Source organism: Oncorhynchus masou, chromosome 32 (genome assembly GCF_036934945.1).
Source record: "Oncorhynchus masou masou isolate Uvic2021 chromosome 32, UVic_Omas_1.1, whole genome shotgun sequence".
In the NCBI taxonomy this organism is placed as follows: Eukaryota; Metazoa; Chordata; class Actinopteri; order Salmoniformes; family Salmonidae; genus Oncorhynchus; species Oncorhynchus masou.
In genome coordinates, this window is record NC_088243.1 from 3,603,713 (window position 1) to 3,620,985 (window position 17,273).

The 17,273-nt window shown below is 45.2% G+C and overlaps 1 protein-coding gene across 1 annotated transcript in view; it reads right to left on the minus strand.

The window, feature by feature from the left end:
* zfyve26 (zinc finger, FYVE domain containing 26) overlaps positions 1–17,022 on the minus strand; it is a 126,701-nt gene extending 109,679 nt beyond the window's left edge. Inside the window, 7 exon segments of the mRNA XM_064955546.1 lie at positions 1,110–1,274; positions 3,311–3,435; positions 6,296–6,605; positions 6,686–6,892; positions 7,002–7,161; positions 7,628–7,930; positions 16,591–17,022. Coding sequence (XP_064811618.1) covers positions 1,110–1,274; positions 3,311–3,435; positions 6,296–6,605; positions 6,686–6,892; positions 7,002–7,161; positions 7,628–7,818 — 1,158 coding nt within the window. The 5' untranslated portion in view covers positions 7,819–7,930; positions 16,591–17,022.
* Between the last annotated feature and the right edge of the window lie 251 nt (positions 17,023–17,273).

The window sequence follows — 17,273 nt, forward strand, 5'->3', positions numbered from 1 at the left end:
TCGTGGGGTAGGAGGCCTAACCTGGTCGTGGGGTAGGAGGCCTATCGTGGGGTAGGAGGCCTATCGTGGGGTAGGAGGCCTAACCAGGTCGTGGGGTAGGAGGCCTAACCTGGTCGTGGGGTAGGAGGCCTAACCTGGTCATGGGGTAGGAGGCCTAACCTGGTCGTGGTGTAGGAGGCCTAACCTGGTCGTGGGGTAGGAGGCCTGTCGTGGTGTAGGAGGCCTAACCTGGTCGTGGTGTAGGAGGCCTAACCTGGTCGTGGTGTAGGAGGCCTAACCTGGTCGTGGTGTAGGAGGCCTAACCTGGTCGTGGTGTAGGAGGCCTAACCTGGTCGTGGTGTTGGAGGCCTAACCTGGTCGTGGTGTAGGAGGCCTAACCTGGTCGTGGTGTAGGAGGCCTAACCTGGTCGTGGTGTAGGAGGCCTAACCTGGTCGTGGTGTTGGAGGCCTAACCTGGTCGTGGTGTAGGAGGCCTAACCTGGTCGTGGTGTAGGAGGCCTAACCTGGTCGTGGGGTAGGAGGCCTAAACTGGTCCTGGTGTAGGAGGCCTGTCGTGGTGTAGGAGGCCTGTCGTGGTGTAGGAGGCCTAACCTGGTCTGGGGTAGGAGGCCGAACCTGGTCGTGGGGAAGGAGGCCTAACCTGGTCGTGGTGTAGGAGGCCTAAGCTGGTCGTGGTGTAGGAGGCCTAACCTGGTCGTGGTGTAGGAGGCCTAACCTGGTCGTGGTGTAGGAGGCCTAACCTGGTCGTGGTGTAGGAGGCCTAACCTGGTCGTGGGGTAGGAGGCCTAACCTGGTCGTGGTGTAGAAGGTCTAACCTGGTCGTGGTGTAGAAGGCCTAACCTGGTCGTGGTGTAGGAGGCCTAACTTGGTCGTGGTGTAGGAGGCCTAACCTGGTTGTGGGGTAGGAGGCCTAACCTGGTCGTGGGGTAGGAGGCGTAGCAGGGTCTAAGCTGAGAGGGCCTAAACTGGTCGTGGTGTAGGAGGCCTGTCGTGGTGTAGGAGGCCTAACCTGGTCATGGGGAAGGAGGCCTAACCTGGTCGTGGTGTAGGAGGCCTAACCTGGTCGTGGTGTAGGAGGCCTAACCTGGTCGTGGGGAAGGAGGCCTAACCTGGTCGTGGTGTAGGAGGCGTAGCAGGGTCTGAGCTGAGAGCAGGCTTTGGCACTGGGTCCACCCCAGGAGTAGCAGGAGGCGAGACAGAGGCTGGAACTCCCCCTTCAGCAGGTCCTCGAGCCTACAGAACTCCTCCCTCTTCACCAGGTCCAGAGCAGTCACCTGAGGAGGGGGAAAAGTGGGGTTCTGACTGAGGCCGTGTCACAAAATGGCACCCTAATCCCTACATAGTACACAACATTTGACCAGAGCCCGAGTGCACTATATAGGGAATAGGGTGCCATTTTAGTTACAGCCAAAAACAGAAAATGTGTCTTATATGCAAGGAACTCATCTCATATAGTACCTGTTGATATCAGGATGACAATAGTTACAGTACCTGTGTTGATATCACACACTATTACACACTATTATACTATCACACACTATCACACACTATCACACACTATCACACTATCACACACTACCACACACTATTACACACTATCACACACTATTACACACTATCACACACTATCACACACTATTACACACTATCACACACTATCACACACTATCACACACTATCACACACTATCACACACTATCACACACTATCACACTATCACACACTACCACACACTATTACACACTATCACACACTATCACACTATCACACACTATAACACACTATTACACACTATCACACACTATTACACACTATCACACACTATCACACACTATAACACACTATTACACACACTATCACACACTATCACACACTATCACACACTATCACACACTATAACACACTATTACACACACTATCACACACTATCACACACTATCACACACTATCACACACTATCACACACTATCACACACTATCACACACTATCACACACTATCACACTATCACACACTACCACACACTATCACACACTATCACACAACCACACTATTACACTATCACACACTATTACACACTATCACACAATCACACACTATTACACTATCACACACTATTACACACTATCACACACTATCACACTATCACACAACCACACTATCACACTATTACACACTATCACACACTATCACACTATCACACACTATCACACACTACCACACTACCACACACTATCACACACTATCACACACTATCACACACTATCACACTATTACACACTATCACACTATTACACACTATCACACACTATCACACACACTATTACACACTATCACACACTATTACACACTATCACACTATCACACACTATCACACACTATCACACTATTACACACTATCACACACTATCACACACTATCACCACACTATTACACACTATCACACACACTATTACACACTATCACACACTATCACACACAACACTATTACACACTATCACACACTATCACCACACTATTACACACTATCACACACACTATTACACACTATCACACACTATTACACACTATTACACAATCACACACTATCACACACTATCACACACTATCACACACTATCACACACTATTACACTATCACACACTATCACACACTATCACACACTATCACACACTATCACACACTATCACACACTATCACACACTATCACACTATCACACACTATCACACACTATCACACACTATCACACACTATCACACACTATTACACTATCACACACTATCACACACTATCACACACTATTACACTATCACCACACTATTACACACTATCACACACACTATTACACACTATCACACACTGTGTGGCTCAGTCGGTAGAGCATGGCGCTTGCAACGCCAAGCGTCGTGGGTTCGATTCCCGCTGGGACCACCCATATGTAAAAGTAGTGGCCCCAGCCGACTTGTAAGTCGCTTTGGACAAAAGCGTCTGCTAAATGGGATATATTATCACACACAACACTATTACACACTATCACACACTATCACCACACTATTACACACTATCACACACACTATTACACACTATCACACACTATCACACACTATTACACACTATTACACAATCACACACTATCACACACTATCACACACTATCACACACTATCACACACACTATCACACACTATCACACTATCACACACTATCACACACTATTACACTATCACACACTATCACACACTATCACACACTATCACACACTATCACACACTATCACACACTATCACACTATCACACACTATCACACTCACCAGGACCCGTTCAAGGAAGTGCTTGCCGCTGCTCAGGCACTCGAAGTAAATGGTTTTCCAGACGGAAGGCCGGTCCCCATGACAACACAAGCCCAGCAGTAACTTCTCCGCTTCAGGAAGATCCACTGGGATGAAGGGGGAGGAAAAGGTTCAAAGAAAAAAAAAAGGCTAGCGGCAAGGCTTCCACGTTGTTGATACCCCTTAGCCGAGGTACAACCATACCCGAGGTACAACCATACCCGAGGTACAACAATACCCGAGGTACAACAATACCCGAGGTACAACCATACCCGAGGTACAACCATACCCGAGGCACAACAACACCCGAGGCACAACAACACCCGAGGTACAACAACACCCGAGGTACAACCATACCCGAGGTACAACAACACCCGAGGTACAACCATACCCGAGGTACAACAACACCCGAGGTACAACCATACCCGAGGTACAACCATACCCGAGGTACAACAATACCCGAGGTACAACCATACCCGAGGTACAACAACACCCGAGGTACAACAACACCCGAGGTACAACCATACCCGAGGTACAACAACACCCGAGGTACAACCACACCCGAGGTACAACCACACCCGAGGTACAACCATACCCGAGGTACAACCATACCCGAGGTACAACAACACCCGAGGTACAACCATACCCGAGGTACAACAACACCCGAGGTACAACCATACCCGAGGTACAACCATACCCGAGGTACAGCAATACCCGAGGTACAGCAATACCCGAGGTACAACAATAACCGAGGTACAACCATACCCGAGGTACAACCATACCCGAGGTACAACAATAACCGAGGTGCAATCATACCCGAGGTACAACCATACCCGAGGTACAACAATACCCGAGGCACAACAATACCCGAGGCACAACCATACCCGAGGCACAACCATACCCGAGGTACAACCCGAGGTACAACCATACCCGAGGTACAACCATACCCGAGGCACAACAACACCCGAGGCACAACAACACCCGAGGTACAACAACACCCGAGGTACAACCATACCCGAGGTACAACCATACCCGAGGTACAACCATACCCGAGGTACAACCATACCCGAGGTACAACCATACCCGAGGTACAACCATACAAAACCGTGTTTTAACCCTCAAATTGTTACTCAAATATTTTGACAAAACCACCCATTTCATAACAAAACTGGGAGACTGTAGAGACACGGCATATAAACATGGTTCGTTCTTCCCTCGGGCAGGGGTGTCTCAACAGCCAGGCTGGAGGATTGGCCACCATAGCCGAAAGAGAGAGAAATACTGCGTAAAACAATGGCCTTTCCGATACGTTGCGTATATTTCACTATGCATTTACAGTGAGCTAATACTTTCTCTCACCCACTGTTTAGTGTATTTTATAAACTTATTGATACACATTATATAATAGGGTCAATCTATAGCATGTTTTATTTTGCAACCTTCCGGTTACTAGTCCAACGCTCTAACCACTAGGCTACACTGCCGCCACAAGCATATAGGGTCAATGCACAGCCCATAGGGTCAATGCACAGCCCATAGGGTCAATGCACAGCCCATAGGGTCAATGCACAGCCCATAGGGTCAATGCACAGCCCATAGGGTCAATATAGAGTATATAGGGTCAATATAGAGTATATAGTGTTAACATACAGTAACAGCAGCTGTACTGTCAACGTTACAGCGTAACAAGTCCTCCTCCTCTACAGCCTACACATAGCCTACATTCATAACTGTTAAGGAACTAGCTATATATATATATATATATGTTTAAAAACATCTTTCTCCTCTACACACAACTGTAAGATAACTGTTAAAGTACAAGGCCCAAAATTGATCAATGCGCTTTGGTCTCTGTCAAAGAAACCCTGATAAAGTAAAGTCTGTGTAAAGTAAAGTCTGTGTAAAGTAAAGTCTGTGTAAAGTAAAGTCTGTGTAAAGTAAAGTCTGTGTAAAGTAAAGTCTGTGTAAAGTAAAGGCTGTGTAAAGTAAAGTCTGTGTAAAGTAAAGTTTGTGTAAAGTAAAGTTTGTGTAAAGTAAAGTATGTGTAAAGTAAAGTCTGTGTAAAGTAAAGTCTGTGTAAAGTCTGTGTAAAGTAAAGCCTGTGTAAAGTAGAGTTTGTGTAAAGTAAAGTCTGTGTAAAGTAAAGTCTGTGTAAAGTGGGGTCTGTGTAAAGTAAAGTTTAGGCACGATCGTGTGGGACCATTCTAGCCAATGAGAGGGCAGACATGCGTGTGAACAACAGGTACAACTATTTTTTTTATCAAAGTTGCCGGGATGTCACATGACCTAGCAGTACACAAGTAACAACCTAAACACGATGAAACTTCCATTAAAGTAAATTACCTATTACAATTTTATTAACCCAATTCAACTAACAGTCATTGACCTTCGTACATAAACTCCTGGATTGATGAGCAGAGAAAAAAAAACAGATTAGTAGAAGACAGATTTTGGGCCAAGTTATCCCTCTCTCTTCTCTTCTTCCTCTCTGGTGTGACTCACACGTTTCAGTTGATTAACATAGCTCCCGCCTAAGGCCAAATCGGTATAAGTTTTGAAAATACCGGACACCTATGGAAAGACGCATCTTTCACCCAAGTTTCGTCAAAAACTACAAATCGGGGCTAGTGCCGTATCTGAGATATTGTATGTGACTAACGTACGAACGGAGACCGATGTACAGTATCCTCTCTGATTTCATCTAGGGAGACAATAAGCTTGTTTTCGATCCACTGTTTGTAAACAACGCAATTGTAAACAAACTCATTATAATTTCAAAACACGGTTGTAACTATACTGTTGATCTCATGGATGGTCAGTCCTCGTGTCTATAGCTTTGTTTATGAATTTGAGAGTGGTTACTCTTAACCACATGGTGGGTTGACCACATTGTTGTTGTTGTTTGAATTGCAGATTGGCCCTTTTAGGTTTCAGGTAAATTATAAGGAAGTAAAAGGCCATTCTCACCCTGGGTGCTGGGAGTCTCTCTCAGTAGTCGGTCTCTGTGCAGCCTGAGGGCTGTAGAGCAGTAATGGGAGAGCAAGGTGTGGCATCGGGGCCGTAGCAGGGAGCTCAGGACCCTCTCTTCTCTCAGGGGCCCGTGTCTGGCCCTCCACAGGGCCTCACACAGGGCCTCCACCCCGCCTCCTCCACCTCGCTCCGACCTCAGGGGCATCAGGGCTAGGACCACACATATCTCCTCCTCCCAGCCCTCCGTCTTCTCTGAGCCTGGACCAAGATGCTCCACTCTCTCCATCAAGTATCTGATGAATGTGTCCTTTAATAGAAATAATAATACATTTTATATAAACCCCGGAGGGGGGGGGGGGGGGTAAAACAATTACAATTAAAAGCTACCTGTAGGATGTGGTTCCCTGTGTTAACACTCCTGGGGTGGTCCTCCAGGAAGCTAACCAGAGCCTGGGCCACTCTGGGTCTCTTCTGGTCCAACAAGGCCTTGAGACAGGTCTCTATCCCTGGACTCTGAGGATCGCCCGCCCCTGGTGATATCCCTGATCCCTTTCTCTCCTCTGATTGGGTGGTTAGGAAGGCCTGGTGGAGTTCCTGAGGACGATGCACATATTACAAAATATACTGAAACTAACCTTACGGTTTTGTATCTCTAGTCGTAATTGTTGAAGTTAACTTTATGATCTCTATAAAATGTGTAAACCTTGAGCGTTGTCTCTGGCACCTCGTCTCCTAGCTCCTCTAGAAGCAGCAGGAACTCTAGTTCTCTCCTGACTGAAACAGAAACCTCTTCCTTGGTCCATTTCTCCAGGACTTGAAGCCAAAGCCAGGCCAGTTTGTGAGGGCTGCCCACACTCTCCCATCTACAATACACACAAAATATAGTTATATAACCAATTGATATTGGCTAATCAATTACAACCCAAAACTACCAGGAACATGAAAACAATGTATCAGCATTTCTCTCCACCAAAACACCCTTCTTCTTCCCCTCCTCCCCTACTCCTCCTCCCCCTCCTCCTCCCCCCCTCCTCCTCCTCCTCCTCCCTCCTCCTCCTCCCTCCTCGTCCCCCTCCTCCTCCCCCTCCTCCTCCCCCTCCTCCTCGTCCCCCTCCCCCTCGTCCCAATCCCCCTCCTCCTCGTCCCCCTCCTCCTCCCCCTCCCCCCCTCCTCCCCCCCTCCCCCCTCCTCCCTCCCCCTCATCCCCCTCCCTCGTCCCCCTCCTCCTCCCCCTCCTCCCCTCCTCCCCCCCTCGTCCCCCTCCTCCTCGTCCCCCTCCTCCTCCTCCTCCTCCTCCTCGTCCCCCTCCAGGTAAGCAGCCTAACTCACTCTAGCGGGTAAGGGTAGGTGATGATGGCCTTGATGATGTCCCGTAGCCGTTGTGACACTTCTCCTCCAGCGTCACACAGCTGAGGCACACAGGCTCCAGCCAGTTCCCACTCCGCATTCTGCAGACACCGAGTGAAGAAATCAAACAGCTCCTGTAGGGAGGTCTCTGCCTCGCAGCCGTACGGGTGCATGTCAGTCTCCTCCTCCTCCTCCTCTGGTTTAATCACAGTCTGGTCACCTCAGGGTCAAGGGTTCACCCCCCCGTCTTTCACGGCATGGCAGGGGAGGAGTAATAACCAGGAGCTGGGGGGGGGGATAAAATACAGGATTTTATCAGTTAACATCTAAGAGATGCTTTTATCTAAAAAAAAAAAAAGACATACATTTTTTTCATATGGCTGGCACCCGCGGGAATTGAACCCACGACCCTTGGTGTTGCAGGTTCTAGGCACAGAGGACCACGAGCTGAGAAACACTCAACTTCGTTCTCTTATATAAAGAGAGTCGAACGTTCTGCTAGAGGACCACAGAGTCATTATGATTTTTAAAAAAAAAACATACATACACACACATATACATATATATATATTTATTTAAGGCCATCCCCAACTGTGACATGAATGATAAGGAAGAGTAGAGCTGTATCCCAAATGGCAATCTACTCCCTATTCACTACATACTGCTCTGCATTTGACCAGTACCCTAACTGTGTTTTAAGTGAGAAGTAGACATTGGTCTGAATGGAAAATTCATGAGCACCACAATGCCTACTCCACCCATGCTCTACCAAGGTTTTACAGCACCACAATGCCTCCTCCACCCATGCTCTACCAAGGTTTTACAGCACCACAATGCCTCCTCCACCCATGCTCTACCAAGGTTTTACAGCACCACAATGCCTACTCCACCCATGCTCTACCAAGGTTTTACAGCACCACAATGCCTACTCCACCCATGCTCTACCAAGGTTTTACAGCACCACAATGCCTACTCCACCCATGCTCTACCAAAGATTTTACAGCCCCACAATGCCTCACTCCACCCATGCTCTACCAAGGTTTTACAGCACCACAATGCCTATTCCACCATGCTCTACCAAGGTTTTCCAGCACCACAATGCCTACTCCACCCATGCTCTACCAAGGTTTTCCAGCACCACAATGCCTACTCCACCCATGCTCTACCAAGGTTTTACAGCACCACAATGCCTACTCCAACCATGCTCTACCAAGGTTTTACAGCACCACAATGCCTACTCCACCCATGCTCTACCAAGGTTTTACAGCACCACAATACCTACTCCAACCATGCTCTACCAAGGTTTTACAGCACCACAATACCTACTCCAACCATGCTCTACCAAGGTTTTACAGCACCACAATGCCTCACTCCACCCATGCTCTACCAAGGTTTTACAGCACCACAATGCCTACTCCACCCATGCTCTACCAAGGTTTTACAGCACCACAATGCCTATTCCACCCATGCTCTACCAAGGTTTTACAGCCCCACAATGCCTACTCCACCCATGCTCTACCAAGGTTTTACAGCACCACAATGCCTACTCCACCCATGCTCTACCAAAGATTTTACGCCCCACAATGCCTCACTCCACCCATGCTCTACCAAGGTTTTACAGCACCACAATGCCTCCTCCACCCATGCTCTACCAAGGTTTTACAGCCCCACAATGCCTCACTCCACCCATGCTCTACCAAGGTTTTACAGCACCACAATGCCTCCTCCACCCATGCTCTACCAAGGTTTTACAGCACCACAATACCTACTCCAACCATGCTCTACCAAGGTTTTACAGCACCACAATACCTACTCCAACCATGCTCTACCAAGGTTTTACAGCACCACAATACCTACTCCAACCATGCTCTACCAAGGTTTTACAGCACCACAATGCCTCACTCCACCCATGCTCTACCAAGGTTTTACAGCACCACAATACCTACTCCACCCATGCTCTACCAAGGTTTTACAGCACCACAATGCCTCACTCCACCCATGCTCTACCAAGGTTTTACAGCACCACAATACCTACTCCAACCATGCTCTACCAAGGTTTTACAGCACCACAATGCCTATTCCACCCATGCTCTACCAAGGTTTTACAGCACCACAATGCCTACTCCACCCATGCTCTACCAAGGTTTTACAGCACCACAATGCATACTCCACCCATGCTCTACCAAGGTTTTACAGCACCACAATGCCTACTCCACCCATGCTCTACCAAGGTTTTACAGCACCACAATGCCTACTCCACCCATGCTCTACCAAGGTTTTCCAGCACTACAGTAGCTATGTTGGTCTATTGTTCTCTGAACAATGTGTAGGCAGGTTTCTTAGGATTCAAACCGTCTCAAAACAACCAAATTCATACTCTTAGAGGAATTGTTTACACAATATGATTTAAAAAAGGTAAAGTATTGGATTTTACACACACACACACACACACACACACACACACACACACACACACACAGCTTGTTTTTTATTTTTATTTACATGAAAGCAAGCTTTGCTTTTATATTTACAAGACCATCGGCCATTTTGTCTTGTAGTAACGTAGTGCCTGTCTGTATTTCCTTAAACATTTATTTTAGCAATACATGTCATTTAGAAAACACACATATATATATAAAAATAAAACATCCTTTTCTTGGTCAGTACTGTGACACAGTCTCTCATGCCAGATATAATGATCCAGCCTGTCTGCATTCCTGGTTGATGTAACCGTTACCTTACCTGTGTAATATTGATTGAAGCTTGTTTTGCAAACATGGTCCCGTTTTATCATCAAATGCCGTGCGGATCAATGGATCAGTTCATTACCTCTGTCAAGTTAAATGTTAACTCAAAGATGTGTATTTGTATTTATTTTTTTGCAATAAAGATGGTGACGCTACAATAATACACATTCACAATAGGCCTATATCTAAACACATAGAGGGAATTTGGAAAATATTCAGACCCCTGGACTTTTTCCACATTTTGTTAAGTTACAGGCTTATTCTAAAATAGATTAAAGTATTATTTTTCCTCATCAAACTACCCACAATACTCCATAATGACAAAGTGAAAACATGTTTTTAGAAATTTTTGCAAATGTTTTTAAAAATGTAAAAAATACCTCATTTACATAAGTATTCAGACCCTTTGCTATGAGACTCGAAATTGAGCTCAGGTGCATCTGGTTTCTATTGATCAACCTTGAGACGTTTCGACAACGTTATTGACATCCTGAGTGCTCTGGAGCAGGTTCTCAGACTGGGGTGAAGGTTCACCTTCCAACAGGACAACGACCCTAAGCACACAGCCAAGACAACGCAGGAGTGGCTTTGGGACAAGTCTCTGAATGTCCTTGAGTGGCCCAGCCAGAGGCCAGACTTGAACCCTATCGAACGTCTCTGGAGAGACCTGAAAATAGCTGTCAATGACGCTCCCCATCCAATCTGACAGAGCTTGAGAGGATCTGCAGAGAAGACTGGGAAAAACTACCCAAATACAGGTGTGCCAAGCTTGTAGCGTCATACCCAAGAAGACTGGAGGCTGTAAATCGCTGCTTCAACAAAGTACTGAGTAAAGGGTCTGAATACTTATGTAAATGTGATTTTTCAGTTAGACATGTTTTATACATTTGCAAACATTTCTAAAAACCTGTTTTTGCTTTGTCATTATGGGGTATTGTGATGTCATTATGGGGCATTGTGATGTAATTATGGGGTATTGTGATGTCATTATGGGGTATTGTGATGTCAGTATGGGGTATTGTGATGTCATTATGGGGTATTGTGTGTAGATTGATGAGGGAAAAAACAATTGAATCAATTAGAAAAATGCTGTAACGTCACAAAATGTGGAGAAAGTCAAGGGGTCTGAATACTTTCCAGATGCTCTGTACGTAGTTGGTTGTATTCAAACACTGTCTATATATGGAAAAATAAGGTTAAACATTTTCGACCAATCGATTGTGCAAAAGAACTAGACAACTCTCAGTCGGGGACAGCCCTAATGCATTTCATGGTTAGCCTCAGCTTGTAAACCAACAGACTGGCTGGTGCAGGCAGTGAGCTGTTTGTTGAGTTGCTGGGCAACCGAGTGGCTGGCCCAGTTAGACAGAATGAGATTTAGCTAAAAAGACGCAAGCATTATCAGAAATGCTACAAAAGGGTTGCACATTGATTCTTAAATGGACAGAAACGTGCACGTGAGAACAATTAATTGCAAACTTAATTTAAAAAAAAAACTGTTTCACCTATGAATTTTGTCAATCCCCCTAAAAAATATTTTATCCAATGGTCACTAGTATTGTTTTAATCTGACGTCTAAAATTATAGCTATTTTAGCGCAGAAAATACTCATAAAACTAACGACCCTCTTAAAAATCCTCAATGTGCTTTTCGGTAACGACTTGACAGCTCATGACGAGGCGAAGATTGTGTTTGTGTACCTCCAATAAGAGTTGATTTGCGAATTTTCATCGGTTGAGATTGCACAATATGTCGGTGAACATATCGGAATCGGCAGATATTAGATAAAAATGCCAACATCGGTACCGGGCCTGATGTTTAACTCTGATGTTAAAAACCGGATGTCAAAGCTACCGAGCATACCTATATATGCCTGACCATGTGTATGTGACAAATAAAATTTGATTTGATTTTTGATTTATATAACGTAGGTCCACAATGTCTGCTGTTGGGCTCGAGCTGTCAACAAGCCGGGGCAGTCATTTGAAAGAGTAAGAACATTTCAGCGAGACAACTAAAAAAGGGCGAAATCCATTAACGCCAAGATAATGGAATTCATTGCCCTTGACAATCAACCGTTCTCTGCCGTGGGTGATGTTGGCTTTCGCCGACTGGCCGAGCACCGGGTACACGCTGCCAAGTGCACTATTTTTCAGATGTTGCTCTACCGGAGTAACACAGTAATTGCGTCATTGCTATTAGCTTCATGACATACATACTATGGAACGCCGTTTGGGTCTTTACGTGTCAAAAAAGACACAGTAGCACTGTCAAAGCTGTACAAAAAAGTCTGCAAACAAGCAAACAACGGCCACGAACGATGCGTTTACAATACCGCGTTGGGAATAAAGAATCATTTGTTCGACCGCAACTTCTGAGGTAGCTAGCTTTAGCTTTGTTCCTAGCTAGCTTTAGCTTGGTGCCTAGATAGCTTTAGCTTGGTTCCTAGCTAGCGTTAGCTTTGTTCCTAGCTAGCTTTAGCTTGGTGCCTAGATAGCTTTAGCTTGGTATCTAGCTAGCATCAATACAACCAGCCTGAAAACAATGACCGGTAGAAACTGCAATCATTGTGCTGGGGGGACAATAAAAATTCATTTTGAAATGCGACTCGTTTCAGGAAACTAGGCATATGTCGGGCGTCGCTACTCCACAGGAGAGCCATTTGAACCCTACTCCACAAGAGAGCCATTTGAACCCTACTCCACAAGAGAGCCATTTGAACCCTACTCCACAAGAGAGCCATTTGAACCCTACTCCACAGGAGAGCCATTTGAACCCTACTCCACAAGAGAGCCATTTGAACCCTACTCCACAGGAGAGCCATTTGAACCCTACTCCACAGGAGAGCCATTTGAACCCTACTCCACAGGAGAGAGCCATTTGAACCCTACTCCACATGAGAGCCATTTGAACCCTACTCCACAGGAGAGCCATTTGAACCCTACTCCACAGGAGAGCCATTTGAACGCTACTCCACAAGAAATCCATTTGAACCCTACCACTCGCCAGAGCGTCCAGTGTGTGCTCTGAATGCTCTGAGAGCGGAAACCCTCTGAATTTACGAATGCCCAGAGTGCACACTGGTACTCCAGACTAAATTCACAAATACACCCGAAGTATAAACCAGCCTTAAGTCTTGAAATCTTTGGTTGTTTACCACATGGCCTGACACGTGAATCCTTAAAGAGATGGGTGGGGCTAAAGCTTCAGGAGGATGTGAACGATGCTGAATGGGTGGGGCTAAAGCTTCAGGAGGATGTGAACGATGCTGAATGGGTGGGGCTAAAGCTTCAGGGGGTGTGAACGATGCTGAATGGGTGGGGCTAAAGCTTCAGGGGGTGTGAACGATGCTGAATGGGTGGGGCTAAAGCTTCAGGAGGATGTGAACGATGCTGAATGGGTGGGGCTAAAGCTTCAGGGGGTGTGAACGATGCTGAATGGGTGGGGCTAAAGCTTCAGGGGGTGTGAACGATGCTGAATGGGTGGGGCTAAAGCTTCAGAGGGTGTGAACGATGCTGAATGGGTGGGGCTAAAGCTTAGGAGGATGTGACCGATGCTGAATGGGTGGGGCTAAAGCTTAGGAAGGATGTGAACGATGCTGAATGGATGTAGATAAAGAAGATCTCTCCAGTAGGTGTACCAAAACATTAAAAAGGGGCATTTTCTCAAATGTGAGTTTACAAGTTGATCAACTTTCAAAGCAGAACGACTTTCCCCTTTGTTCCTCAACTGTAGTGTATAATATAGCATTTTCTATCGCCGAGTCTCTACTTTTATCCAATGTAAAACATTTTAAAAAACACAATATAAAGTGTTGCTACATAAGACCGAATCGTGCCTGTCGGTCATAAATATGCAGTTGTCACACGACACAATGCCACAGATGTCTGACGTTTTGAGGAAGCGTGCAATTGGCATGCTGACTGCAGGAATGTACACCACAGCAGTTGGCAGAGAATGTTATGTTAATTTATCTACCATAACCCACCTTCAATGTCGTATTAGATAATTTGGCAATGCGTCCAACCGGCCTCACAACCGCAGACCACGTGTATGGCGTTGTGTGGGCGAGCGATTTGCTGTGATGTCAACATTGTGAAGAGAGTGCCCCATTGTGGCGGTGAGGTTTTGGTATGGGCAGGCAGAAGCTCCATAAAACAAACAAAATTCTATTTTATTGATGACAATTTGAACGCACAGAGATATCAATAAAAAGATGCTGAGGCCCCTATTCGTGCCATTCAGCCATCACCAGACGTGTCACCCGTTGAGCATGTTTGGGATGCTCTGGATTGCCGTGTAGCCGTGTACGACAGCTTGTTTTCCAGTTCCAGCCAATAAACAGCAAGTTGGCACGACTATTGGAGAGGAGTGGGACAACGTTCCACAGGCCACAATCAACAGCCTGATCAACTCCACACCAAGTAGACGTGCCGAGCTGCGTGAGGCAAATGGTGGTCACACCTGATTAGTGGCAGTCGATGTCATTTAAGATGAGGGAGGACAATATGTTTTTTTTTCTTCATGAGCAAGGCCTTATTTCTATTACAGCATATTGGATGACTGTCATTCATATTCCATTCATCCAGTTCAATGTAACATTGATAAGTTTAGGCTACTACATGATACTCTAATGTTCTCTATACCCATCATGAGGTTGAAACAACCTCGCCTATGAATGAAAGTTTACAACGTAGGTGCACAGGTCGAAAGAATAATTTGAGGTGAAAGACAGTGGCACAATCAATACCGCCTTGCACACTCTTGCCTGTATCTAGCTGATCTAGAGTGTAATCATTAGTCCAACAGTTGCAAACAAGAGTTTATTGGACAAACTCAGGTATGTTTATTTCGTTTCGTTCTGTTTAAGAAACATTTGTCAACAGAATCGGCAGAATGAATACACCACTGATCACGCATAAAAAAAAAACAGTTCACTTTCATAGGAGCCACGTGGGTTTCCTTCTCACATCTATTCACTCTCTTCCTCTCTCCTTTTCCCTTCGCTTGTCCGCTTCAATGCAAATCAGCTGTATGTGACCAGGCGAAAAAACCTTTCCAAGCCAAACCATATCATAACCGCTACACACAGCCTACATTGTTGTCACCATATTAGCTAAAGTAACATCATAGTCAACATAGCTTATAGAACTAATGTGTTAGTAAACCTGCTATAACCATGACGTAACGTTACAGTGTACAGTCAGAAAGCAGTTTAGCAGTTTCACTGGCGGGCCCCATTCATTTGTTCAAAACTGTTCAACTATTGTCTTTCTTTTTGAGGTAACTACTCACCACATGTTATGCACTGCAGTGCGAGCTAGCTGTAGCTTATGCTTTCAATACTAGATTAATTAACCGATCCTTTGATTGGGTGGACAACATGTCAGTTCATGCTGCAAGAGCTCTGATAGGTTGGAGGACATCCTCCGGAAGTTGTCATAATTACTGTGTAAGTCTATGGAAGGGGGTGAGAACCATGAGCCTCCTAGGTTTTGTACTGAAGTCAATGTACTCAGAGGAGGACGGAAACTAGCTGTCCTCTGACTACACCATGGTGCTACCCTACAGAGTGCTGCTGAGGCTACTATAGACTTTTAGTGCAAAAAGAAGTGTTTCATCAATTATTTGGTGACGTGAATATATTTAGTATAGTTTTGTCTAAAAATGTTCACTTTTTTTACGTTTTATAATTTTACTTTTATGAAATTCACTAAGGAGGAGCCTCCAATGCACCTGATACTGACTGGTTTTCTGATCCACAACCCCCTCCCTACCTGTGACCAACAGATGCATATCTGTATTCCCACTCATGTGAAATCCATAGATTAGGCAATAATGAATTTATTTCAATTGACTGGATTTCCATACACAAACTGTAACTCAGTAAAATCTTAGAAATTGTTGCATGTTGCGCAAATATTTTTGTTCCGTGTAGATGTTTTTTTTTACAATAAGGTTCGTGCTTATTTGAATGTTGTTATAAAAAGAAACGCGACCTACATCATCATGAGACAACATTACTGACATAGCAAAAGCATCATCCAAATAATAGCCAGCTAGCTAACGTTAGCTGTCAAAAGAAACGGCATTGCATTCATGAAAGACGTAAGTTTACCGACTAAATCGTAAACACATCATGCTGATTAGATCAAGAACAACCAATGCATAATAAACAACTAACTTACATTGACTTACTTTCTATCGATGTGAATGTATTCCTTTTTTATAATATTTCACTGTTATTTCTTCCCTCTTCCGAATTGTTATGCTTAGCGCACAGTGTCCAAGCTCGACAGCTATGTCATGTGACGAAATCAGCTGATTTCGCTTGCAGTTCAAAGGTTAAAAGAGAGCTTCGCGCAAGATAGGCTATACCACGGGTGTATTCATTACGTCTATTCTGTTGCAAAACGTTGCGCCTGTTGCAAAAAGTTCTGAATTGTTCCGAATTGTTTTGCCATTGTTGCAAATAATTTTTCAACAGAAACGAAAGTTTCTATTGGACAAATTCAGTTAGGTCCCTCCACCTTTCATTGCGTTTGCTCTGTTCGCTTCCGTTTGCTTCTTAAACGTTTAACCGTTTCCGTTGCGAGACGTAATGAATACACCCCAGAGATACTGGATATAATGACGAGATGCTTATGTCTCCGCCCTAACAATGGGAATCGTTGTCCACAGAGCGGGACAGCGGTCTGTTAAACTCCCGCCTATTCCTCTCTTTCGATTGGTGGATACAGCTCGGTATTTGAATACCAACTTGAATATTCAATGAGGGGTGTTAACCGAATTTTACCGTCAACCGCCTGTAATTGAATGGAGAGTGAGATGCTAACCTCATGAATATGCATAGCCCGTGTCGAATTTCAATAGGAACCATC